This window comes from Rhinolophus hipposideros, assembly GCF_964194185.1.
Source record: "Rhinolophus hipposideros genome assembly, chromosome: 8".
NCBI classification, from domain to species: domain Eukaryota; kingdom Metazoa; phylum Chordata; class Mammalia; order Chiroptera; family Rhinolophidae; genus Rhinolophus; species Rhinolophus hipposideros.
In genome coordinates this window covers 85,322,591-85,349,336 of record NC_138054.1, presented here as the reverse complement: position 1 = coordinate 85,349,336, position 26,746 = coordinate 85,322,591, and the positions used below count along the sequence as shown (strand labels likewise).

At 44.1% G+C, this 26,746-nt stretch overlaps 2 protein-coding genes across 5 annotated transcripts in view; one reads left to right on the top strand and one right to left on the bottom strand.

Moving 5' to 3' along the window:
• Nucleotides 1-13,515, top strand: part of DNAJC16 (DnaJ heat shock protein family (Hsp40) member C16) — a 36,283-nt gene extending 22,768 nt beyond the window's left edge. For all 3 annotated transcript variants that reach the window (XM_081057454.1, XM_081057453.1, XM_081057452.1), the window contains 8 exons: nucleotides 2,336-2,466; nucleotides 5,075-5,258; nucleotides 6,386-6,568; nucleotides 6,725-6,801; nucleotides 7,835-7,915; nucleotides 8,019-8,117; nucleotides 8,679-8,849; nucleotides 9,348-13,515. In XM_081057454.1, the coding sequence (XP_080913580.1) occupies nucleotides 2,336-2,466; nucleotides 5,075-5,258; nucleotides 6,386-6,568; nucleotides 6,725-6,801; nucleotides 7,835-7,915; nucleotides 8,019-8,117; nucleotides 8,679-8,849; nucleotides 9,348-9,747 (1,326 nt within the window). In that variant the 3' untranslated portion in view covers nucleotides 9,748-13,515. The remainder of the gene's footprint in view (nucleotides 1-2,335; nucleotides 2,467-5,074; nucleotides 5,259-6,385; nucleotides 6,569-6,724; nucleotides 6,802-7,834; nucleotides 7,916-8,018; nucleotides 8,118-8,678; nucleotides 8,850-9,347) is intronic.
• Nucleotides 13,259-21,787, bottom strand: AGMAT (agmatinase (putative)). 2 transcript variants are annotated; one of them, XM_081057459.1, is made up of 7 exons: nucleotides 21,290-21,787; nucleotides 20,121-20,323; nucleotides 17,766-17,814; nucleotides 16,552-16,747; nucleotides 15,646-15,825; nucleotides 14,365-14,449; nucleotides 13,259-13,637 (listed from the first exon to the last, which is right to left on the bottom strand). In XM_081057459.1, exons 1-7 carry the CDS (start codon nucleotides 21,544-21,546, stop codon nucleotides 13,564-13,566), a joined length of 1,044 nt encoding a protein of 347 aa, XP_080913585.1. In that variant the 5' UTR covers nucleotides 21,547-21,787; the 3' UTR covers nucleotides 13,259-13,563. The 2 variants fall into 2 exon arrangements, with proteins under 2 accessions (XP_080913585.1, XP_080913584.1); XM_081057458.1 differs by having other exon boundaries at nucleotides 20,103-20,323; nucleotides 21,290-21,781.
• Between the last annotated feature and the right edge of the window lie 4,959 nt (nucleotides 21,788-26,746).

Below are 26,746 nucleotides of genomic sequence, written 5' to 3'. Positions count from 1 at the left end.
ACATATTGAATTAGATCTGCCTATAGGAAATCTAAGAGGAGCTGTCCACCAGGCAGTCAGGTATAGGGATGTAGGTGCTAGGACAGGTAGATAGCCAGGGGTAGAGATTTGTGGATCATCAATGAATGGCTAGAGGTTGAAGTCTGGAGTATGGGGAGATCTCCCAGGCATCATATATAAAGTAAGGAGTGAAGGGGGGCCAAGGGCAAAACTCAGGACAACCACCAGCAAATAAAAAGAGAGGGTGCCTGGTGGTGACTGAGAAGGAGCTGAAAGTCAGGAAAAGAACAAATACCGGTGGTGGGAGAGAGAAAAGATCATCTCAATCCGAGGTTAATCTACTCGTGTGAAGATTGCCTACATTGCTTTTTAAAAATAGCTTATATACTTGAGAATTGTTTTTTATTCTCTGGGGAAAATTGTAAATCAAGTACCTTTGCAAAATTGCTGGTACAGTGGATGTTTTACCAGTGTGCTGTTTATGCATGAAAAATGCATGCTTGACATAACCCGTGTCTTCCTAATAACAAGTGGCTTAGTTAACACCAGAAGCACTGGTTATTTCATGCAGCTCTATCGAATCTGTTTTCATTTGGTACACAGTATTTGTGCTACACAGGATTATTATAATTTGTTTTTCATTCTTCTGTTAATGGACATTTCAGTGCTTTAGGAGCAGTGCTGCCACACACATTGTATGTGTCCCAGTGGCCTGAGCACAAGTTTCTCTAAGGAAGCAGTTTTCAGAATGTGGTTCACAGACCCCGGGGTGGGCATGGGGTGGGGGTCCCAAAGGCCCCTTAAGGGAGTCTGTGAGATCAGAACTATCCTCATAATAATGCTCCGGCGTAATTTGTCCTTTTTCTCTGTGTTGACGCTTGCACTGATGGTACAAAAGTAAGTGGGTAAAGCTAGCAAGTGTAAACTCAGGCCCGGGCCCCAGACCCCCACTGACCGTGCTCTCCACCTGCAGTGAATACAAACCAACAACACGTACGTCACTCCTAGCCTTGATGAAGCAGTAAGAAATGTTAACTTTATTAATAAACAAACTGACCCAGAGTACACGTCTTTCGGTATTTTTAATATTCTGTGTGACAAAATGGGAAGTGTGCAGAAAGCAGTCAGCTTCATGTCAAAGTACCAAAGGTTGTCTTGAGAACAAGCATTTGTCTGATTGTGAGATTTGAACTAGAAGGAATTTTTATATTTCATCTAAATGTTCCAATTTAAATAACATTTTTTTTTTTGCTACAGTCAAGCTTATAAAGTAGTTTCAGAACCTACGGGTTTATTAGCAAAGCATGGCTTTTCACAGCTCATGGATAATCTAACCTGGCTGAAATAAAACTGAAAACATGTGTTTTTTAAATAACTTTTTTTTTTTAACTTCTGCAACATAGGTGGTGATTCCTCCTTGTCATCCTCGATAGTGGTTATTTGTGCCTTCTCTTGTTTTCATGATTGGTTTTACCAGAGGTTTGTCTCTTTTAGTAGCTCTCCTAAAGAACCAGTTTTGGTGTTGTTAATTCTTCATTTCTTTTTCTGTAGTTGTTTTGTTTAGTTGATTTCTATTTTTATCTTTATTATTTCCTTCTTTCTACTTTTATTTTTTGCTGTTTCTTTTTAATTTCTTGGTATGGATATCTAGTTCATTAATTTCTTTTCTATTATATTTATTTTGACATTGCCCTCCAATTACTACTGTATCTGCCTCCCAAAGTTTTAATAAGTAGTATTTTCATTATTCATTCAAATTTAAAATATTTTCCAATATCTGATATATTGTCTGCTTATATCAATAGGTTATTCAGAGTGTGTTTCCTAACAAAGAATTTTCTGGTTTACATTTTATATGGATTTCCAGATTGTGTTTAGAGAACCTGCTATGTATAATTTCAGTCCTTCAAAATGTATGAAAGTTAGTAATAACAAAGTGGTCATCATATAATTGTGTAGTCCACCTTTTGTACTTAGTAATTTTGTTACTTTGGAGTTTATTTTAATTGTTCACTTTGCTACACATCTTAAATAGAAGTAAATTTGCCTAAAATTCAAAATGATTGGCTTTTTAAATCTGCCAACATAAAGCAATATACAAAGGTTAACCATGGAAAGAGCACTTGACTTTTCTTTGACCTGAAATCACTACACCATTGCTTTCAGCCTGACATTGTTGTAATAGATCACATGTTTATTTGTTCAAACAGATCTTTCTTATTTTGTTATATTACTGTAACCAGGGTCAGCCATATTTTTATTAAGCTTATAAGTAAAGCCCATTTACAGTGAGAAAACTGAACGAAAATCAACTGTTTTCTTGCTTTCTCTGTAGGCCCGCAACATGAAGAAACAGATCATTGATGATTTCATCACCCAAAACAAGTACCTATTGGCAGCCAGGCTCACCAACCAGAAGTTGTTCCATGAACTCTGCCCGGTGAAACGGTCTCACCGACAGAGGAAGTAAGGACTCAAGCCTTTTCCTCTGCTTGTCATTGCAATAGAGGTGCCGTGTCACATTTTACTACAGGGCAATTAAGCATCTACTCTGTGACAGTCAGAATTTGTGCTTTCTGTAACAAATATTGACTAACTACTATAATAGTGGTGGGGGGGCAGATTAATCCAGGGTCCCTTAGGACCAAATTATTGCAAGTGCCAGCCTGGCCTAGGGGTCAGACAAGATCTCCCTGGGGTGTAACACATTAGCTGAGGTCTGAAGAATAAGTAGACTTTAGCCAGGTGTCAGGGAGAGATGGTTACTTTAAAGAAGCATGGAGTATGAAAGAGTTATTTTTCCGACTAGAGTATTCCATACAGGTCTTTGCAGGTCTTGGAGGGGGTCTTGGAGAAGAGCCAGGATAACAACTGAACAATTGAGGAAATATAGGATACTGAGGAAATGTTAAAGTAATTAGCTGGGGATGGAAAGACCGAAGCATACTTACTCATACAAGTTTGTTATCAAAAAACACAGTGAACATTTAAATTTTAAAAATTTATTACAGTAAAAGACACATTGTGATTAGTCCCCCTCAAAATACTCTCCCTCACTTCGAACATACTTATCGCATCATTCTTTCCACTTTCTGAAGCAGTTCTGGAAGTCCTCTTTCATAAGTGTCTTTACTTGCACTGTCATGGCTGCCTCAGTGGCCTGAATCGATTCAAAATGTTTGCCTTTCATGGTCATTTTGACTTTGGGGAAGAACCAGAAGTCTCACGGTGCCAGATACATTGAATAAGTTAGATGAGGACACACCGTAATGTTTTTATTTGACAGAAATTGCCATACCAGAAGCGATGTGTGACACGGAGCCTTCCCGTTGTGATCACAAAATACAGTGACTGCTGCTGCCGAGCGCCCTCCAACGGGAAGGCAGAAATCTGCAATACGGGAAGTGGAGCGTCAAACCGTAGTAACAGTGTGTGACAAGTTTCAATTTGTTTGGTACAGTCAGTCGGGTGGGAGCTATGGTTGAGAGAAGGTGTGTTTTAAAGTGTGCTGTACATCATCCTCCATCATCACAATGCTCCGTGTCACACATCTGATACAGCAATTTCATATAAAAACATTACAGTGTGTCCTCATCCACCTTATTTAACGGAATTGGGATCGTGTGATTTCTGGCTCTTCCCCAAAGTCAAAATGACCATGAAAGGTCAACGTTTTGAATCGATTCGGGACATGGAGGCAGCCATGACAGCGCAACTAAAGACACTCACAAAAGAGATCTTCCAGAACTGCTTCAGAAACTGGCAAGATTGAAGGATTAAGTGTGTTCAAAGCAAGGGGGAGTATTTTGAGGGGGATTAATGGCAACGTGTCTTTTACTGTAATACATTTTTAAAAATTTAAACATTCACCGTATTGTTTGATCACACCTCGTATCTAAAAAGTCTGGAATACAGGGAAAATATTTGTTATACCTTTAAATTTAGGACTGTTTCACCTATGAAAGGTATCTAGATATGGAAGGAAAAAATATTGGTCATATTACTTGAAAAGATCGCTAAAATAGTGTTTAAAGTAAGAAAATTTCCCCGTGTTTCCAGACTTTTCATATTCTTTTATAGATTAAGAAAGAAGAAAGACTTGATTAGATAAAAAGAATATGCTGGACTTTAAGGATTGTTATTTACACAACCTTCAAACAATATCCCAGACCCACGTACTTCTCACTTTTTACCACTGCCAGCCTAGAACAGGCTACTGTCATCTCTCATCAAGACCACCACGTTAGCCTTCTAACCAGCGTCTGCTTCCATTCCACTCTTGTACCTTCTAGTCAGTTCTCCACACATCAGCCAGGATATTTCTAAAACCATGAATTGGGTCAAGTCACTCCCCAGCTCGAGGTCTTTGCCCTTGCAGTTCTCTCTGCCTGGAATGCTCTGACCCCGTTTTCTCTTATGGCACATTTCATTCAAGTCTCTGCTCAAACGTCACCTTCTCAGGTGAGCAACCTATCTAACAGTATGACTCCCACCCCACGCTGGACTCTCTCCCCCCTTCTCTTCTTCATTTTTCCGTAACACTTGTCACTGCTTGTCATGATCTATCTATTCACTTATTGTCTGTCTTCCCCACTGGAATATAATCTCCACAAGGGTAAGAACGTTGTATGTCTTACCTGGCACATAGTAAGTGCTCAGTAAATATTTGGGGGAGTGAATGAATGAATGAGTGATTAGCTAAACTTCCCATTGAAACCATTCCAATGGAAGCCCTGCAGAATCAGGTTCAGTGGCCTCTGGCCTGAGAGATTCGACCAGCCCTGCCTGTGGTGGAAAAACTAAAACAGATGGCTTCTGACAGGCCCTTCTGCACCAAGGATTCAGTGACCATTGCCTTAAAAGAAATCCCTAAGTATGGGAAAGTTTGGTTTGGGGGAGACATCACCAGTCTCCCCCAAAAGAAGCAGGTCATGAATGACTTGTAACACACAGCTTTCAATAGTGACATGCGTTCACTTCTCCAGATGAGCCCTCCCCTTCTTCAGTCATGTTAAAGGTTCTAGTCATGGCCTCGGGGACTGGTTATAAAGCCTTCTCTTGTGTTGTGGTGCAGATACTGTGTGGTGTTACTGACCGCCGAGGCCACCCAGCTGGGCACACCCTTTGAGGCCTTCCTGTCCTTCGCCCTGGCAAACACACAGGACATGGTGAGGTTCGTGCACGTCTACAGCGATCGGCAGCCGGAGTTTGCCAACACCTTACTACCAGACAGTGGGAAATTCGGAGGAAAATCAGCAGTGAGTCATAATGTCTCTCCTCATCCCAAGCTCTTCACAAGCACGTGGCCCTTGATTCTGTTTCTTTTTTCCTCAGGGGTATACAGATTCCAGCAAATCCGGAAACCTCTGAGCCTGTTTTGAAAGCCTACTCTTTTTTATTATTATTATTAGTTTCAGGTGTACAAAACAATGTAATAGTAGACATTTACACCCCTCACAAAGTGGTAACTCCCCTCCCCCAATCTACTACCCCTCTGACATGGTATATAGCTGTTACAATTCCATTGACTCTATTCCCTACGCTGTACTCCACATCCCGTGACCATATATATATTAAACTATAGTTGGCATTGTTATTCAGCTTCAGCTTCAGCTGTGCACTGCAGTGGTCAGGCATCTACACTGTCTCTGAAGCCATTTCCCTAATAAGACAAGTGTCCATCGGATACCCTATAAAATCTTTACACCATTATTGATTATATTCCCCAAACTGTCTTTCGTATCCCCATGGCAATCTTGTGGCTACCAATTTGTGAAAGCCTACTCTTCTTAAGACAGTCTTTCACCCTGGTGATTTCACCTCCGAGATTGTCAGCCGTGGGCCTTCACAGAAACTACTTTTCCTATGGCTAAAGATTACAGACCATCAGTTTTTTCCCCAGTTTTTCCCCAGGGCAGGTCCAGTCTTGCAGTATGTAGTTTGCAAAATCTTCCCGAGACTACCAGTACTACTACGCTTTCGACATTTCTCCCTCCTTCACTTCTGCCTTTCACATCATCCTAACTGTCTCTCCTTCCTTCCACGTGCTCTGTCATCACGCTCTACAGAAGCGTGCAATTCTTCTCTGTCTCATCATTTTCGTAATCATGGAAAATCTCTCTAAAAAACAAACGCTTCCTTTATTATTAATTTAAGTCAGAGATTATAGAACAAAGTTTATTGAGAAAAAAGACCTTTATCTTTTAACAGAAGCTTTGGAAATTCATAAAAATAATTTCTCTTGTCAGAAAAATTTAAATCTCTTGCAGATGTTGTATACTGATCCCTATTTGTATTTGAGCTTATTGCTGACCCTTTTTTCCATCCTCCCTGTAACTTACCATTCTTTTGAGGCTTCTCATGGTTTTTTCTCTTTTTCTCCCAGGTGTCTATCTTAGAAAGACGCAACATGGCAGGCAGGGTGGTCTATAAAACCCTGGAAGATCCCTGGACTGGGAGCGAGAACGATAAATTCATCCTTCTGGGTTATCTCAACCAACTGCGGAAAGACCCAGCTCTTCTGTCCTCGGAAGCTGTGCTCCCTGACTTGACCGATGAGCTTGCCCCTGTAAGCATGTGGCCCAGGAGCGTGGGCACCGGGCAGGGCTGGTGAGCTCCCAGGTCCCGAGCACAGGTTCAGCACCAGCACTGTGCTGAGAAAGGGCTCCTCCCACCGGCGCTTGGGAGTCCTGTCCTGACCGTCATCCATTTTCTCTTTCAACAGATTTTTCTCCTTCGGTGGCTGTACTCTGCCTCTGACTACATCTCAGACTGCTGGGAAAGCATCTTTCACAACAACTGGTAGGAATATTGCTAGATTGCATTTCTTTTGCTCCATTAATAGCAGGACCACTGTTTTTCTTTTGGAAAAAGTATGTCCTTTGCTATGAGTATATACTCAATATGGGCAAGTAGAAGAATGTTTACACATTTTCAGCAATGGTTCCGCTTTTCTTTTCTTTCCGTAACTTCACTTATTTCATGTTTGCTGACTGGGACTTTCCCACTGGTTGGGAAAGAAAAGATCAGCACCGGCTGCCCTTCCAGACAGCAGCGTCTGGGATCATCCTCTTCATCAGGGCACCTCTGGTGCCCAGCCCAGGGCCTGACCGCATGGAGTCCAGTGTGGAGATATACAAACCCATTGATGAATTAATCAGAGATGGAAGGGATATCCCACTCCCACCCCAAGAAGACTGTGGGCTTCTGAAGGATGGAAGCCCATCTCATTTGTGTTGGTGATTCCTGGCACCCTGCACAGCTCCTGAAAAATGGTGGGCCTTTGATGAGTGTTTGCGGGTGAATAAAATCTTAGAACACCAGTCCTATAGGAAATTGTGAAAGGTCAACTTGTTCTCCCGACTCTAGCCCTCTGGGCCACATCTGAATTATTCCAGCCAGGAAAAAAAACATTCAAAATCAAGGAAATAGCGCCACAGACTTTCTAGTCACTGAGACTACCCTCAATATCCAAATGTTCTTCCATGATGAACAAGTTAAACCCTTTGTTACCCTCTTACCCTCTTACTGTTCCTTCTGCAGGATGTTTTAAGCACCGCCTGAGGTACTGACACCTAAAATCAAACTCACAGAATAAGCCATTTGCAAATTAAAACAGTGAGGGGAAAATCTCTATTTATCCCACAACACCCCCCAAAAAAAACCCCTCTATTTGTATGAAATTAGAAAGTTGCTGTGAAAGCTTTTTGGTTTGGTCTTTTTGGGGTTATGTTTTTTTGAGCCAGAGAGAGGAAACCTAACATCATGAATTGATACATCACAGAAGCCCATCTTGAGCTGAGCAGAGTCTGTAAGTTCGTTCACTTTGTTTTAGGAGGGAAATGATGCCCCTTCTGTCCCTGGTCTTCTCTGCCCTCTTCATCCTCTTCGGCACCGTCATCGTTCAGGCTTTCAGGTAACAGCCTCCATCCCTCTCCATGCACTTTCTCAAGGGAGAGCCCCAAACCTCATGGTGGTTTGTCCCCTTGTGCTGTAAAACTCCTTTTTTCTCACTTTAGTGACTCAAACGATGAGCGCGAGTCAAACCCTCCAGATAAAGAAGAAGCCCACGAGAAGGCCGGGAAGACTGAGCCCAGCATCACCAAAGAAAACAGCAGGTTTTCAAACAAAACACCAAACCCACCTCCCCTTAGCAGCAGACCCACAGTCCATGTGGTCTAATAAAGCAGTGTTTGAATATGGACATATTCAAACATATAAGAACTCTGGTTCAGCTCCTTGTGCGTGAGATGTGGGCGTAGGGAAAAGTCACCGCTGATCCGTGTTCACTGAGACCCTCTAGGCATTTAGACACTGGACCTCCATCCACTCAGCACCATTAGTTTCTCAGTCTCAGATTTAATAATGAGGGCAGGAAGCAAAGAAGCGTGTCAGAGATGCTAGATGAGCCCGAAGAAGAAAGTGATGAGTCACCGTAACTGTCAGTGACCTTCGTCCTGTCCTAAAGCTGCTTCTACACCGACTGAATGGCTCTTTGTAAGCCTGGGATTGTCCAGTCATCGGGACCATCCCCGTCCTGCCAGAGTGTCAGGCTCAAGAACATTAAATCACATATCTAGTCTGATTAGAGCATAGCATTTTCTTCCACTTGTTCCTTTTAAAAGTTACGGCCTTCCCCTATCCTGATAATATCCTAACTCCTCTCTATTTCTCCACAGCAAGATTCCTAAAAAAGGCTTTGTGGAGGTAACTGAACTCACGGATGTGACGTACACCAGTAACTTGGTGCGCCTGAGGCCAGGCCACATGAATGTGGTCCTCATCCTGTCGAATTCCACCAAGACCAGCCTACTGCAGAAATTCGCTTTGGAGGTCTACACGTTTACTGGGTAAGCTCGAGTGTGTGAGCGACAGATGGAGAAAAAGGGACCCAGAGCAAGCACATTTGCGTAAGGAGGGGAGCGGAGGAAAACCCTATCCTTTCCTCTTGTATCTGTGCAGCGAGAGGTTGGCTGTGACCTTTCTAACCCGGATATCTAAGCCATCATGAGGGGACCTTTTTCACCCCTTGACTTCATGTCCTGTTGGTTCTTCCCTGAGCCCTTTCAGGAAACTATTCTGGAGATATTGTGTATTTTCCTGAAGCTGGACACTGAGAATGACGTTAAGTGACACCCAGCAAGGGACAGGGAAATGCATGAGCAGAGTGTTGCAGCTCTTGTAGAAGCCCTCCGGCCCCCACAGAAATCCGTCACATTTTTTCTACATTCTGGCCCATATGACGTGCAACCCCTTCCTATTACTTGAAGTCTGACTGAGGTATTTCTGTTCCCTGCAATTGAATGTGTCTGGAAATACCCTAAATCCTCATTCTCTTCTTCCTACAGGAGCAGCTGCCTACACTTTTCCTTCCTGAGTCTAGATAAACACAGAGAATGGCTCGAATACTTATTAGAATTTGCTCAAGATGTAGCCCCAATCCCAAACCAGTATGACAAGCACTTCATGGAACGTGACTACACTGGTTATGTACTGGCTCTGAATGGCCACAAGAAATACTTCTGCCTTTTCAAGCCCCAAAAAACAGTGGAAGAGGAGGAGGCCATGGGGGCCTGCGGCGGTCTTGACTCTCCCCTCCATTTGGGTGAATCTCGGGGAAAATCTTCCTGTGGCCTTGGATCCAGGCCCATCAAAGGAAAACTGAGCAAGTTGTCCTTATGGATGGAACGCCTGTTGGAAGGCTCCTTACAGAGGTTTTATATCCCATCTTGGCCTGAACTAGACTGAGAGGATTTCAGAAAGAGACTTGAACTCTTCAGGCTTTTTAACAGGCCCCTGCGAACAGGTATTTTCAGGACTCAAACTATCACAGTGGACAGAGTATAGATTTTAGATGATTCTTCTAGAACAGTGGCTAGAAGAAGAATCTTTCCTTTGTCCCGTTCTAACCTAGGAGTAAAAAACACCACAAGTTGAATTCTCTAGATCAAAATATTTTCCTTTGGGGTTTTTCCCCTCATTTGAATGCCGCACTACTTAAAATAGACTGCTCATTTCCGCTCCCTTTCTTGTCCCTTTCCGTGCTCACCACACCCTCCCCTGTCCTGTCTGCTATGGGAGAAGCACCCTATAGCAGTACCTAGACGGAACCTCCCAGAGCCTGGTGTGCTCATCACTGGATGGTTCATTTACCCCCCCTCCCCCTCCGGCTCCCGCTCCCGGCCCCGCTGTGCTGCTGCCACGGTGCATGCTGTAACGGTGGGGCGACCCACAGCAGCTTCTAGGCCCTGCATCTTGAAAAGGGCCTGGTTCCAAGTAATCTTACATTTGATGGTTTTCTGGTAGTAAGTAGCTAAAGTCTATTTGGGGGTCTCCCCCTACAGCAGTTTGCCAGCCACGGTTTTAAAAGGATGGGATGAGTGGGGGTTCTGCATGTGAGTTTGGTTTTCTTCCTAAGGCAAGAACAGGGAGGGCTGGGCAGTGACTGAAGGGGACCCCCTTGTGAGCGTCCCATCAGCCGCCTCCCCAGCACTAAACGTAGCCAGGAAGGATTCACACGGCAAGAAGTACTGTAATGACTTGAGCCATTTACGTTTTCGGATGCCTTTCTGCCTCTGTGAGTTTTAGGGTATGGATATTAGGAGCCATAACTTTAATCTTGTTCTCTGAATGTAGAGATAAGCTGCTATAAGCCAGTAGATGTTCAACTGAAGACACATTGTTCCCACCTGCCATGAGTCAGGCTCAAGGAAACTTTTCACTCCAGTGGTGTCTCTTTAGTAAAATGCCAGATGTGTCTTTGTATCAAGGAACCTAACATTTCTCAACAATTGTATTTTGAACACTGTTACCCCAAAAGTGCTGTATCTTCAACTTCTCTTTTGTGACAGGTGAACCAAGACTTGTTCTAGACTCCTGTTTTGGAAAAGGCATAACTTTGAGCTTCTGGCCTATATTTTGATGTCTCATCTTAATTGTTTCACTCGTAACTTACAGCTGCTTCACTAGTAACAGGGTCAGACCTGTCATTAGCTTGCTGAGCTGCAGTGTACGATGGACTCCAGGCTGGATCATACCAGCCATTTAAAGAGCTTACCTTTTCTTTTCAGGGCAAAACCACCAGTGGAGTTTGGACGACCTCGAAGAGTGGTCTGTTCGAATGTCAGAGCAAATTGCTCCTTAAAGGCAATTTGTAAAGTGAAGGGTCAAAATCAGTGATGGGACAAAATAAGTTAGTATTTTCTTCAAACATAGTTGCTTTAAACTAAACCATTTGGATCCTGAATGATTTCAATATTGAGCTACAGTGGCAAATAATCAATTATTTGAGCCCAGGAATTCCTATAGTTTTCACGGAATCGATAGCTTTATGGAAAAAAATAAATCACTGCCAGGCTTCATTGTTCCACATGACCCCCTCAAAGTGGATGCTTACTGATCGCCACAGCTCACGGCAGCAGCCCCCGTGGAAATGATCACGGAGTTCATCTGGATGCTTGATGCACCAGTCCTCGAAATTATTCTCTGGGTCTTTTATGGCCAGGTTGCTTATATGACAATGTTTTGATTCAGTGGTAGGTTTTCATTTTTAATTTCTGGTATTAATGGAATTCCTGACCTTAATTTCTAAAAACTAAAAACTCCCCAGATTTATTCATTTAAAAAATGTTTTATCATTAAAATAAAAAGCACCTTCAGACAGCTGTACCTTCCATTTGTACTAAGAAAGGAAAGTGAGACTAGGATTGAAGATATTCCTGGCAAATATTTCAGTCCAAAATCTCTTCTACAGATCTCTTTGGGGGCTGTTAGATCTGTTTCCCAAGAGGACACTAGGGAGCTTTTATTTTAAAATGAACTTTACCCTTGACCTCCCACGCCTTTCCTCCCAAAAATGAACTTTACCCTTGACCTCCCACACCTTTCCTCCCCAATGCTGTTCCCATTAATTTGTATACTTCTGTGTCAAATGTACAAGCCATCCATCGTCATGCTCAGCCTATGCCACCATTTCTCTTTCTGATGTATGGAATCACACAGACCCAGTTTTGGTTTTAACTTCCTAGTCTTCCATTATGTATCTTGCAACTGACAACACTGCCACTTTTCGAGGTAGGTTTTACTGGTTGATAGAGACTATATGTCATGTTTAGCAGATGGGGATGAAAACTGACCTTAAAAAAAAAAAAAAAGTCTTTGTAGAATACATGCCCATTTGAAAAATATTTTTTTATGGCCGAGGTGTCAGTTGCACAATTTTGTCTAGCAGAGAGGTCGGCAGCCCCAACTTAGCAGTCTCAATGCACAAGACTGCCCTAGCTTCATTAGGCACCACAGTCTCGCTGTCATCACTTATTGACCATGAAAATGTGGTTGTCGTTTTCAAACAATAGGTTGATTTCCTCCACATTCAGGATATACATGTTTTCCTGATACAAAGAGAAATGGGATCTGTATGTGTTTTAAGTGATTTGCTTTGTTTGGGAAATGGGATTAGCAGTAAACCCTCACACGTTTTTTTAAAAGTAAAATTCTCTGAAAGCTGATGCAAAACATTTTAACAAATGAAATATTGTTCACATCCAAATACCTGCCATGGTCCCTTGAAAACAAGCGCAGCGCGACAGCTGCTGCATCTATCTGTTCAGTTTGACAAGGAGAATAATTATACTTTTGAGACAGATCTGAAAAGAAGGTGAATATTTTGCACTTTTGATACTCTTAGGAACAAATAACTTATTTGGCAAATGGTGTCTTTTTTATGTTGTTTTTGTTTTGTATTGTGAACAGGCACTGAAGCTGATGTTACTTTCGTTTTAAGAATATTACCAACTGGACACAAAAATAAACTATTTTAATGTGTGATGATTACTTGTAGCTTCTCCTGCATGACAAGGTGATGATTTGATCATGGATCTATCAACACAACTGAATTTGCATGAAACTCAGCCCAGGCTTAAGATCAGCGCATCCTCACTACAAATTTCGGGGACTGCTGTCACAGAGGGTGTGTCAGCTCTGAAGAGTAGGTGACACAACACTGAGGCTTGCAGGCAGTGGGTTAAAGAGGTGTCATCCAGGGCTCTCTGGAGGCCACCTGGTATCATCTGGTTTCAGAGACATTTCGTGTAACCTCCTGGGCTTGTGAGTGCGAAGTTTATTAGGACCTGCGTGTTACTTTCAAACCTTTTGTTTATGTTCAGGATGGTCCTGAAACCAAGATGCAGCCCCCGGCTCCTCAGAGGAGGAGCTGTATTTTGAAGGAAGGTACTATAGAAATGTGGAAAGTTTATACAGTGCTATTTCACAGTCTTTCTTTTATTTCATTCCTCCAGTTTTTAGACAACCTTGACCTAAATTCTCCATCCCTTTCCCCTTTATCTTCCACCATCTTTCATTAAAGGAAAAAAATCAATGCAGCACAAGCACTTTTTTTTTTTAAGAGTTCTACTAAAGGCCCTGATTTTACAGCCACCAGTGAGTGACACTTGCAGCAGAAAGTTTTATTGGCATAAACTCTTTAGTACTCAGACTGCTTGCTCATAAATTCTTCTTGAACATTTGTCATTGATGCAATCTGTTTTATCTTGAAGAGCACGAGATTCAAACGACTGTCACTTTGGGGAGAACACACAGCATCTCAAACAGCAGGTTAGCTGCCAGGAGGGCCGTGTTCCCTACAAAGAGGTAAAACCTGATGTGAAGACACCAAGCCTCTCAGGGCCCCTCAGCCTTCCTCCCTTGGTGCTTCCTTTCCAGGGTCCCGCCTTCCATACTTTGTGGGGCAGGGGGGCGGTCCATCCACCCTGCAGACATGCTTTCCCAGGCATTCTGCCCAATCAAGCGTCATTTGGAAATAGTATTTTAAAATTCAAAAGGTTCTTTGTTTTTTCTGAGAACAAATTTTCCCTCAAAGGAAAACCGATAATAATGGTGCTTATTGTATTTATTATATACCCTCTGAGGCTAATTGGCCTAACTGTAAGGTTTTCTAAATTAAAATTACTGGGATGACATGTGTACTAAATCTCTCTCCTAAGCCAGCTAACTCCCCACTTCATTAATTTTAATAAGTATTATTTAACCTTTGAGAATTCACTTTTCAATGAAATATCAAAGGAGGAGATCTGTGCCACCAGATCTCCAAACCGAGAACTGTTTTTCTTTCTCTTGTGGACTGGTGGGCAAGCTCATAATCCTTAGCTACCTCCCAGGGGTTTTGTTAGGGTTCATTAGCTCATGTTTGTAAGGTATGTAATAATAGGTTTATTTTCTTCACTGTAGGTTGTACTCAGCAGGTTCCCAAGTTATCCAAAAGGACCCATCCATCTCCTACTTGCTAAATAAATTAATATCATTTAAACTGGTAGCTGCCTAAAGATCACAGATTTCTTGCTTACTCACCCGAAGGATCGTACGGTGGTGAAACTTCCACAAGGTCACAACCTACCACATTCAGGCCTTGACAACCCCGGATGATCTCCAGAGCCTGTCCAAGACCAAGCCACAGTGTAATAATCATTGCCAGTGAAAAGCAACCAGGAGAGGCCTCAGTGGATTTCTCCCAGCACATGCCTGCCTTCTGACTGGAACTGTTGCTGGAACTGCTGCTTTCCCTCGGTAAACATTTATTGACTGCCAGAGGCACAAATGACCAACGCACAGCCCCTGTTCCTCAGGGCACCATAGTGTGATCATGGAGACAAGCAAACCAATCATTCCTACGCCAAATGAAGGGCTTCAAGGAAACCAGGGTAGAATAGTATAAAGTACACAAGAGTCAGAAGAGGTGGCAGAAGGCCACCCCAAAGTGGAAACACTTAGCTCAAGAAATTAACCAAGCAGATGAGCAGGGGAGGGCAGCCCAGGCAGAGGGAAAGGGAAAGACACGTGCAAAAGGTGCCAATGTAGAAGTACCAGTAGTTAGACAGGGCCGGAAGACAGCAGAAGTGAGGGGAAGCGGTGGTAGGAAGAGAGTTGCTTTGTCAGCAAGTTGTCATTCTGCAGGTGAAAAGCCCAGAAGGATGATGAGCGGAGGAATGAGGATTGTGTTTCAGAAATCTCTCTTGATGGGAACTGAGAATGGCTTTGAAGAGGCAGTTACGACCATCCTGTTTTTGGAGGATGTGAGATAATTAAGTTTAAGCAGTCTTTATTCATTTCCTCACAAGTGGAGTACCTACTATTTATTATGTCAGGCGCTATTCTAGGCTCCAAGGATAGAGGAGTGAACAAAACAAAGGCCCTCCCCTCCTGGACCTTCCCTTCTACTTACAACCTCACTCCAATTCTGCCTCCCCAGGTTCACGCTCAGCCCACCCTATGGGAGCTTCATTTGGGTATTTCCAAAACTCTTGAATTACCTTGGTAACTGGTTAATCCCACTGTGCGCACTTTTAAAATGTAACCACAAAAACGTAATATTCCCATGAACCGACTGCAGGTAGACTAGAGGCAGAAAAATCAGGTAAAGAACCGTGAAATCCCAGAGAAGAAATGGGCCCTTGCTAAAATCAGCCACTCTTCAATAAGTGAGTATTCAAACCTGCAGTTGGCCCAGTAAAGGTCTACGTGCTCTGCTTTGAAAATCCCATCCTGACTCCCGAAGACTCACTACAAGGCCCAGAAAAGTAGGGAGTTAAAAGTCCTCACTCCCAGGAATGGTCACTGGTGGAGCCGCCTTACCTGACTTGGAGTGAGACCAGCAATTTCAGGAGTCCCCGTCCCTGGGGCATAGGCAGGATCCAAGCCATCAATATCAAAGCTAATATAAACGGGTTTGCCTCCCATCTGCTGCCTCACTTCCCCCATCAGAGGAACCAACGACTTCATCCAGCAGTCTTCAGCCAGGACCACCCGGAAGCCCTGAGAAGGTAGGAATTGAAGGGCGAGAAGTCAAGGCCTTTGCATGGCAGCACTTCCTGGGCATTTCCTATGTGCAAAACCCCGTGCTAAGTTCTTCATGTGCATGTCACATTTGACCCTCAGTCTTCGTGAGGAGGGAACTACATCCCCATTTTACAGGTGAGGAAGGGAGAAACAATGGCTGGTAAAGAAGCAGGGAGAATGTCAAAGCTGACCTGTGGAGATGGGATCAGAGAGAAGCCTGGCTACAGCAAGAGTGAGAAACTCAGGACAGCTCATGCCAGCACATCCTGAATAGCTCTGTACAGGAGACTGGCCTTTGCACACGCTAAAGGCAGGGGATGTGGGTCTTTCCTGTTGGGATCTTGTCATATGTGTTTACCTGAGAGCCACTCTGCCTAGTGGGTATGAGGATGAGAACCGAGATGGCGGCCACCTGCCTTGGGTTTGGACTGCCTCAGCTCTTTTCCAAGGCAGCAACCACCAGGGCTTGGTTGGTTTCTGCTTGCCTCCCCACGCCAACAAGAGGCCTATTCTACCTCATGAACTAACGTCCTCTCTCCTCTCTGCCCCATGCAACCCTCGTGATGCCAGCTCAGACTTTCATCCCCATTTTCTGAAGTTGATTCTTAAAGCCCCTGTTGAATCCATAGACACCATCAAGTGGGCAATGGAGAGAGGTAGTTTGTGGGCAAAGGACAGTGGGAGGGCCGTTCGGCCTGTCACCTGGCTCCGGCTGTATCTGTAGGGATCCACGGTCGAGGAAGAGCCCCGAATGCCAATCTGCACTACGCGCTTACAGTCCAGGAGTCCCTCGTCCACACACCGGCGGAAGGGCGTCCCGTGATAGACCTTCTCTCCCAGGGCTTTGTCAGCCGTGTCCGTGTGAGCGTCCACGTGCAGCAGCCCCACAGGGCCATGCCTGATGACAACAGGGCAGCTCAGAGGCCCTGCTTCCTTATGGGGCCTGAGCACAGCCACCCTCCAGGCCACCAAAACTTGATGACAGTTCATGGCCAAGGAGGGGAGCCCTGGCCTCAATTACCAGCCTTGCAACGGGTTGCTATCTTCAAAGGACTTAGCATCTCAGAACAATAAACTCAGAGAAGTCAGGTCAAAAATAGACATGTGCTTTAGCTGCCACCCACTACCTATCACCCAGAATTTTCTTCACTTAGAGATGGAGAGAGCTGGGAGGATGACAACGAAGGGTGAGCTCCGCTGAACCAATGAGCCACCTTGTCTCTGTGGCACCAAGCGGCAGCTTCAACCCAGCTCTCGCCATAATCTCCATCCACCCTGCTGGCCACCCAAAAGAAACATACAATCCAAAACAATGCTAAGCAAACACAGCTTCGAGAGAAGACTTGTACCCTCACACCCCAAATTAGAATTCTACCCACATGTCTTTCCCATCTATGAATTCTGGAGCTGCCACCGCCTTGGCCCATCTCTCTTTCTCAAACTAATTAACCAAAGTTAGTCAATCCCTGGTAGACTTCCACTACTGGGAAAGCCAGCTTCTCATTTTCTGGGAAAGGAGCCCTTGCAGGAAAAACCAGGGCCTCAGCAGCCTCACGACTGAGGCTGTCAATATTTGTGTTTGGCCTTTGAACAAAAAAAACAAGTTAACTCGGGTTGTGGATTTCACTAGGGGCTCATCTTCTAAAAACAGGCAAATGCTGAGCGTGCATACCAAAGAAGAGCTGGAGCAAGGCAGAAGTGTTAATAATAAATTGTCTTGGCTTCCAGCTGGTGACTGACAGAGACACCTGGAGCCCAACCTTAATTTTGATCCACAGAAGCAACTCGGGAAGTTCCTATCACCCCCAATAAACCTGAGCCAGTAGAGGTCACCTGATGCCATCCTGCTGCAAACAACTTACTCCCTAGCTCCCGAACGTTGAAACTTTGCTTGGGCCCAGACATTGGAGACTTACTTTTTTGCCATGGCTTGCAATATAGGATATGTAATTGTGTGATCTCCACCTGCAAAAAAGAAAACATCTGAAATGTGGGTGAGATTAGAGGACCGTGTATTACACAAAATAATCTTCAATTTGTCCAATTCTGCCTCCCTTTCTATTAGAATGAAGAACTATAACCGCAGCTAAAATAAGATCTTGTCCAGCGGTGGGGAAATGGCCACTGGATGTTTGAAATTACATTGTCACTTAAAAATTAAGTGAATTGGGTAAGGGGGATCAAATATATGGTGATGGAAGGAGAGCTGACTCTGGGTGGTGAACACACAATGGGATTTATAGATGATGTAATACAGAATTGTACACCTGAAATCTATGTAATTTTACAAACAAATGTCACCCCAATAAATTAAAAAAAAAATTTCAAGATAAAAAAAAAACTTCAAGATTCAAGAACAAGAAACTAAAAAAAAAAAAAAAAAATAGTAACTGGAGCTGGGCCAGCAGAAAACTTACTGATCATTCAAAAGAGATTGCCTGATCATGACCGTCACAACTAAAGAAATCATGAAATATGTATATATAAAAAATTAAGTGAATTAAGGCATACAGGTAAAATGCCCAGAACAGCTCTGTCCGATAGAACTTTCTGAGATAATGGACGTGCTCTCTAAATGTACTGGCCAATATGGTAGCCACTGGCCACATGGGGCTATTAAAATGTGGCTCATGCAACTGAGGAACTAAATTTTTAATTTTATCTAAATCAATAATGATTTAATAAGTTAAATAATTAATTTAAAATTAATTTGAATTTAAATAGCCACATGCAGCTAGTGGCTGCCATATTGAATAGCACAGGCCTAGAAAAGTATTGCTATTGATAACTATTAATAAAAACAATAGCTGGGCCACCCGGTGGCTCAGGCGGTTAGAGCTGCATGCTTCCAACTCCGAAGGCTGCCGGTTCAATTCTCAAATGGGCCAGTGGGCTCTCAACAACAAGGTTGCTGGTTCAATTCCTCGAGTCCCGCAAGGGATGGTGGGCTCCGCCCCCTGCAACTAAGATTGAACACGGCACCTTGAGCTGAGCTGCGGCTGAACTCCCGGATGGCTCAGTTGGCTGGAGTGCAGGCTCTCAACCACAAGATTGCTTGCCGGTTCGACTCCCGCAAGGGATGGTGGGCTGCGCCCCCTGCAACTAGCAACGCAACTGAACCTGGAGCTGAGCTGCGCCCTCCACAATAAGACTGAAAGGACAACAACTTAAAGCTGAATGGTATCCTCCACAACTAAGATTGAAAGAACAACTTGACTTGGAAATAAGTCCTGGAAGTACACACCAGTAAAGTCCTGTACCCTTTCCCCAATAAAAAAATCTTAAAAAAAAAAAATAGCTAACATTAATTAAAGCTCAAAATATGCCAGACATAATGTTGGGCATTTTGGATGCACTTTCATTACATGTCCCTCACACAATATAATGTGGTAGATGTTGTTATAATTATTATTCCCATTGAACAGGTGAGAAAATGAAGCATCAATAGCTAGTGAGAGGTGAAGCTGAGATTCTAAACCATGCCATCCAGAAACCACACTTCTTACTATTACGCTCTGCAACCTAGTCCCTCTCATTTGGCAAAAATAAATTTGATAGTTAGAAAAAGGTCTATGTCATTTTAACTATTTGTGAACCAGCAGAGAAAGTAATGCTGCAGTCAGAGTGGGGCAGTAGGGGGGAGGTGGAGAAGGGGAAAGCCGCCCGATAGATTGGTATAGACCTTGACGAGGAGGGAACTGCGCTCTGAAGATCTCTCCAAGTCAAACAATGTCCTTGAGATAGTTCAGAAGTCACACTGAACCCCTGTTGGCAGCCTTCCCTAGGCCTGGGACCAAGGGCTAGGGCAAAGGTAAGGAGGGGGAGGCATCTGCTTGCAGGGACGCAAAATGTAAGGGGTGCCAAAAAGCTCAGTAATCAACGTGAATACTGTTTGAATAGAATATTTTTAAAACTCAAAACCAATGCAAAAAAAAATCCATGATGAATTTTACAGAAAGATGGGACCAGTAACTACTATTGAACCATACTGGAGCCTGAGGCAAAAGGGGAAAGTCAGTAATCCTGTTGACTTTTTGGCACCCCTTAAATGTTGCATGGAGGCCAATGCTAGTCCTCATCCATCCCTGTTAGTCATAGTCCAACATTTAAATATCCTCTCCCCACGGGTTCAAATACATACATTAATGATGTTCTCTATCCTACGTCTCCACATTCACAGTGGCTTGCCCTGGAGAAGTAGCTGTACCCCAGCCCAAGATGAATGAACCCTGAGCGAAGAGACCTGCACTTGCCCTTGAAGATGCCATTACCCAAGGTCAGAGGAATACAGCCAGCGGCCACAATTTTCTGATAGGCCTCTTGAATTAGGCGGCAGCTGTCCTGAAGGTTGTAAAGATTGACATTTACATCGCCTAGGTCTGCAACCATGAGGGACTGGAAGGGGAGGGCTCCTGTGCTAGGGTTGACTGTCCGAAGCATCACTGATTCTTCCCGGATCCGTCGGGGTCCAAATCTGGAAGGAGAAGAACCATCCCTAAAGGCTTAGAGGTCCTGCCTAGGTGGGGGCTTCTCAGCCTCTGCACTGGTGACATTTGGAGCTAGATGTTATGGGGAGCCATACTGTGAATTGTAGGATGTTTAGCAGCATCCCCAGTCTGTCCCCACTAGATGCCAGTAGCACCCATTCTCCTAAGTTGTGACAACCAAAAATGCCTCCAGACACTGCCAAATGTCCCCTGGAGGCAAAAATAACCCTGGTTGAGAACCACTGATCCAGGCTACAGATTGAAGAGATTTAGGAACCTACCCATCACCAATTTACTAAATGGCATTCGATAATCTCAATCTTCCTGGGCCTTAGTTTCCTAACCTGTAAAATAATTATGATATTTACCTTATCCTGTTGTAAGAATTAAATGAGATCATCTATGCAAAGCGCCTTGCGCTTAGACATTTAATAATTGGTGGCATTTATAATTTAGACCAGGAGTCCGAATGTAATGTGGCTGAGCTGAATCAGAAAAAGCTGAAGCTCAATAATTAGGAAAATGAACTTTACTTCCTCTGACTTGATCTTAGGAAAACTGCCTTAATTTGAGCAATTCTTGCGTCACGTGACATCTAGAGGTTTTTCAGAAGGGGCAACCAGCTTCTTCTGTTCTCCAATGTAATGCCCCCTGCCACTGTAAACTGAGAGTAAGCCCAGCCACCACCCCAGCAATATCTGGGATCAGGCTGTGGAGAAGTTCTCTGAATTACCTTTCTTTACCAATGGATGACACATGACTCACGTGTTCAGTCCTCAGGATTGCTCGATGAGGAAGGATGGAAATCAACTTTCTCTCAAACTATTAGAGGCATTTGGGGGCCAGGCACCAGCTTGCAACCCCAACCCCCAGTGAGGTGAGCAGAGTCGCCACTTTGTGCCCTGTGACTCTCATGCTGTCCGGCCACGTGTCCCTGAGCCCTGAGGCCTTACCTAGCCCCTGGCCTGTTGGAGGTCCCAATGTCCAGGGGCACCCCGACGAAGGCGGCGTCCAGCCCCTCAGGGGAGGCCTGCACAGGCAGCCTCATCATGGAGCAGACGCCCACTGGCCGGGCCACGAACTCGGAGCTGGGGGGCTGGTTCCGGGGGGCATCAGAGGCCTGGCGGTTGAGGCTGCGGCCCGGGTTGCGGAGCCCCGAGACAGGACGCGAGCCCCCGCCTCCACAGCGGGACGCCAGCAGCCGCAGCATGCCGCCTGTCCCCAGCCTGCCGGAAGGCTGGTCCCCGCAGTGACCAGGGCACGTGTGCCAGCGCCCAAGCCGCCCTGGGCTCAAAGGGCAGGGGAGTTCGGGGGATCAAGGGTGGGGGAGGGGCCCCAGGGACCCGGCCGCGCGCTCTGCACACCTCTGTGTGGACTTTGGCCCCTTGGCTTCTTTCATCAGTAGAGCCAGGCGCGGGGCTTCCCGCTCAGACCCACCCTCGCTGTCCAGTGAGTCTGTACCCCCAAGGCCTTTGTAGTTTCTCCGATTCAGAGCAGTAGTTTTTAAAACCGGAAAGATCGGAAGACCTTTCTCTAAGTGACAGAAATTGGACATTTGAAAAATAATAACGTATTGAGAAATGTCTGGGTGGGATTCTCAGGAAGCAGAGTCTTTCTAAATAACCTTTTAAAAAATGGACAACTGAACCTACTGATCTGTGGTCCTCATTATTTCAAAGAGGGGAAAAAGACACATGGGGGGAAAAAGAAGCGATTTGTAATGAAGCAAGGTAAGCCATTTGGTGATATTATATATTTCTTAATCTCTAGAAGTTGAGATTGTATTGAAAAGACCCCAGTTTGCATTACCTTGTAACCTTGACGCGAAAGTCACACATTAAATCCCACACCACCGCACCCTCCACTCTGCAGGGCCACATGCAGTTTCCTAATGGTTCATAAGGGATATTCAGTGCAGGAAGGCTGTGTAGGAAGTAAGTCCCCACCATTTTCTGGAACAAATGCAGCAATCTCTTGGTTATCCTTTTAACATCCCATGCCCAGGTTCTACCACTATTTCTTTCATATTACTTGACCTGAATGTATCATTTCCTTACTTCTGGTTTTTCTTTTCTTCTCACAAATATTTGAGTGTCTACTATGTGCCAAGCACTATGTGACCATTCTCCAGCCTCTCTCCGTCCTTCACTACTGCTGAACACTCCCTCCCGTTAAACTTTCCTCAGGTGGCCTCTTTGACCAAATGTGGCCCTGCTCTCCTTACACCTCTCAGGCGGCTTCTCGGCTTCTCGAATGGCAATCTCTTTCAATATCAAGGTGACAGTTTTCACTTATAGGCAGATAATTCACAACCCAAATCCTACCTAGCCCTGGGCTCAGTCACTTGTTTGCTAACTCCCTACCTGGATGTTTTGACAGCACCTCAGGAAGGCTGCAAGTTCAGCAACTTTCCACCTCCCTCTCGGATCCTGCCCCCAGCCCATCCTTTGGTAAGTCCTGATGGCTTCCAGCATGCAAGCCCCCCACTCCTTTCCTCTGCTGCCACTCCAGTTCATGCCTTCCCACCTCTAGCTTTCCAGCTGGGCTCACCACTGCTAGTATCACGTAGATTTCTCTGACATAGAAGACTTCCCAAAGCCAGTCCAACTTGCTAATCGTATTTCCCATTACACATCTTCATGTACTTGTCTCTCCAGCCATTGCCCACCTTCCACAGACCCGCTGTCTTGCCCCCTAACTTTGCACATGCCACATCCTGTGCCTGGGATGCTCTCTCCCCACTTCCCGTCTCTACAGGCTCAATGTGCAGCTGAAGCCCATGCTCAAAGTACTCTCTTTGAAACTCTCTTAAAACCTTAACGATTTTCTACATGGGATAAGTATGGGATCTGGAATCAGAAAAAAAAATAAGTTACATCAGTGTATCTCAATCATTCATGGCAGAAGAGCTGTCATCCCGTTCCCATGGGTCTGAGGGCGTAGCTCAGAGTAGCGCTCCATGAGCCACAACATCTCTTTGAAATTTCATGTTTGGTTTTGCACATTTGTGCAGTTATTGGATTTCATAACACATGTCTATTTTAGCATAAAAATATATTATTAACCAGTTAAATTTCCCCCCAAAACTTGCAAGTAAAACTGTCACCCAATAACTTAGATTTAACTCAGTCCCCCAATGTATACATCCCTGAGGCTCCCAGTCAGGGAAGTGTGGACGAAGCATGTCAACCTGAGCAACTCTCCCTTTTGAACCAATTTCCTACTCTGTAAATGGGATGATAGTCCATACGGTTCTTCTCGTGAGGATTAAATGAGGCCGACTGGGAACGACCACTGTAAACCACACGTGCTAAATAATAGGTAGTGTTATCATTGTACGTTTTATTTCCTCTACTGCAGAGTGTCCCAACCAATGGTCATAGCACACTGGTGTATTGCAATTGGGTGACAGGTGGGACACCACATAAAGATCCCATGGCCCTTGGGGCCACCAGCCAGGCCAGCCACCTCTGGGCTAAAGAACGATTGAAGCAGAACAGAATCTGACATCCTGCCCTGTGATGCCAACAAGTTGGCAGCAGGATCAGTGGCATTTGCTGCTTGCCACGTGTTCCCACCTGGACATCCACCCCAGGGGCCAGCTGCAGGATACACGGCTGCACAGCATGGACGAGGGCCTGGGCCCCTGCTGGAGGAGTTGGGTGCCAGGGGCCCAAGAGGAGCGAGAACCCAAGGTACAACTGGTCAGGGTGAAAGGGCAGGGAGACTGGTTGGAGGGGGGTGTCTGGCCAAAGCAGGCCCAGATGACTGACCCAAACCTGTCTTCACATAGTATCAGATATTTCGGTCCATTTTTTGGCTGCTATCCAAGCAATGTCCAAGCTAACTTCAGAATAACTGCTTTAACCATGCTTGTGGGCAGGGTGATATTAAAAATATTCAACGTCTGAGATGGCACAGACATTGACCAATCAGACAGATGCCAGGTAGACATAGACAAGGAACACCAGTACATAGCAAGGGGAGAGCAACCCTGAAAGAACATGCTTTAAATCAGAGCTCTGTCACTATTCAAAAATGCTTGTGATGAAAGAGTTTGATGGGATTCAAAATCCGTTAATGTTACCATAAGAAATTTCCATTGTACAATTGTTAGTGAAAGAAAAATAAGACGTTCCTTTAAATATTGTCACGTTTGTAAATTTTTTAATGTTAAAGTGTTTGAAGTTTTTATTACCTACATGAGTTTCTCATTATTCATGACTATCAAAAACTTGAAGAGACCCTTCTTAAAACATCCTGCTCACTTAGTGCACATAGCCATTTCAAGCATAAAACCTGATATGTAAAAAAGTTACAGTCACAGAAGAAAGCTAAACTTTTGAAAATATTGTATTTGGAAAATTTTGTATCAGCTCAATATTTGATGCCGTCTCTAATACTTTAAATCCTAATTATACAATATGTAGAAAATGTAATTGATTGTTTTACCGAAACGTACTGATGTCCCTAAATGCACATATTCACCCCTCCCCCCAGCATACCTTAGTGGGACAACAAATTGGTCACTTCTGTGCGCACCGTGACAGAATGAATGTCTGTCACTATCACAGCACTGTCCTAGTAAACTGTAAGTTCCAATATCGGCGGCGTCCTTTCAGCCAGCCTCTGAAGGCAGTGCCCTGTAACAAACACGTAGTATAATAAATGTTCGGTGAGCAAGTGAATGATTGAACAGAGGTTCTGGAAGCTCTGAAGAGCAGCTCTGGGGAGATGACTGTTTCAGCCATAAAGCTGTGACAGCCATAGAGTACGAGGAAAACACCATGTACATTTCAGCTGTCTCTCCGGATTCCCTTTGGCCTGGAGCATGACACAAGGGTTCCGCAGGAGTCAATACTTAGAACTTATCTGTGCGTGCACAGGCTCAGCGATGATCTTGTAGCAACTCCAGCCCCCACGGGACGCCTGACACTTATCTTTAGCTTCCTTTGTCCCTGGCCATAAAGAAAAATACAGATGTTTTTGAGCATGTTCAGAATACTTTTATTGAAGTTTATCTACATCTCTTCTATTGGTTTTACTGACAAACTTACACACTCAGCAATGCCTCAGGGTATACTTTACACACGCACATGGAGTTCCCTCCAATAATAGCATCATTTTTGAATATACAAAATAAGAATATGCACTATTTACGTTAAGAATGGTTGTTTGGTCTCTCTATTCAGCTTGTCGAATGGACATCTGGAGCCTGATTAATCCAACCACTTTTATCCAGACACCAAGTAATTAGTCCTCTTGGTGTCTATCTAGTCCAAAAGGAGAAAGAGAGGGGAATGCATGACTTTATCTAAGGAAGGACCCACCCAGTGAAGTTTAAGTAATTTCACCGTTATGCAGTTTCAAAGTCAAGCCAGGAGAGGGCACGAAAAACTTTTGCTTGATCATCTAACAGAAAAGAAGAGAATTCAGGAAATGGACAGAGCTCTCCTTCAATCAGGCGTCAGGTGACATACAGGTAGGTTGCTTAGTCGGTCTGATTTGAACCTGAGATCACAACAATTTTATTATAAAGTAGGCTATCTTAATGTAATCTTTGCACTATTTCATTTTTTTCTTGGAGAAAATGTTCAGATTTTTGCAAACCCCAGCCAGTGTCCTGTGCATTTCTTTTAGATGGGATTCCTCTTTGTCTCTCTAAGGAAGTCAACTGCTTCTGAGTAGCTCCTCTTCATCTGCAAAGTGGAAACTGTAAGAGCTAATCTGTCCTGACTTCCTGGTGATGATGTGCAGCTTAAAGTATACCATCAATCTGGTCCTTAGAGAGAAAGGCATTAGACAAATGCTACTTATTAATTATAAACTATATACTCTGGGTAAATAGATCTGGCTCAACTTATTAGTAAGACTGAATATGCAATATTTGATGACTAAAGGGACTGTAGCTTAAAACTGAGGTTCTAAAGTGACACAAAGCTATGCGACACGTGGGAAAATGCTGTTTAGACAAATCCATCTATGAGCCAACTCATGCAATTCAAACCGGGAGAACATCATTATACGTGTTTCAAAGGTAAGAATGAATGCTTCAAGTACAGATAGAGATCTCATGCAAATAAAGCATGCATGATACAATGTTTCCTGTAGTATAATAATCAGTGATATAAGTATTTGTTTTAATGACTTGCTTTTACATCCCAATTTCCTTGAATTCAACACGATATGTCACATCGCATTTGTCCTTCCTATAAAATAAAAAATATATATTATTTATATTTGATAAGTAAACTGAAGTGCCAAGCTACATAGTGATGTCACTGTGTAATGCATGACAACTTCCTCTCCAGCATCCAGAATTGGAGATGGTCTTACCTGACAAAGGTTTCAGTCAGACCGGTTGGGAGGGCATATCATCATTTACTGGTAGCTAAGAGGATGAAGGTATT

Bases quoted from the DNA above. Each gene is read 5' to 3' on its own strand.
- AGMAT (XM_081057458.1), bottom strand. From the start codon at position 21,546: ATGCTGCGGCTGCTGGCGTCCCGCTGTGGAGGCGGGGGCTCGCGTCCT. The intron at 15,826-16,551 runs GTGACAGGCCGA...CTACCTTCTCAG, and splicing joins ACAGATACAGCCGGAGCCAG to GGCTTCCGGGTGGTCCTGGC. The intron at 13,638-14,364 runs GTGAGTAAGCAA...ACCTCTTTGTAG, and splicing joins ACCACCGTACGATCCTTCGG to GGAACACGGCCCTCCTGGCA.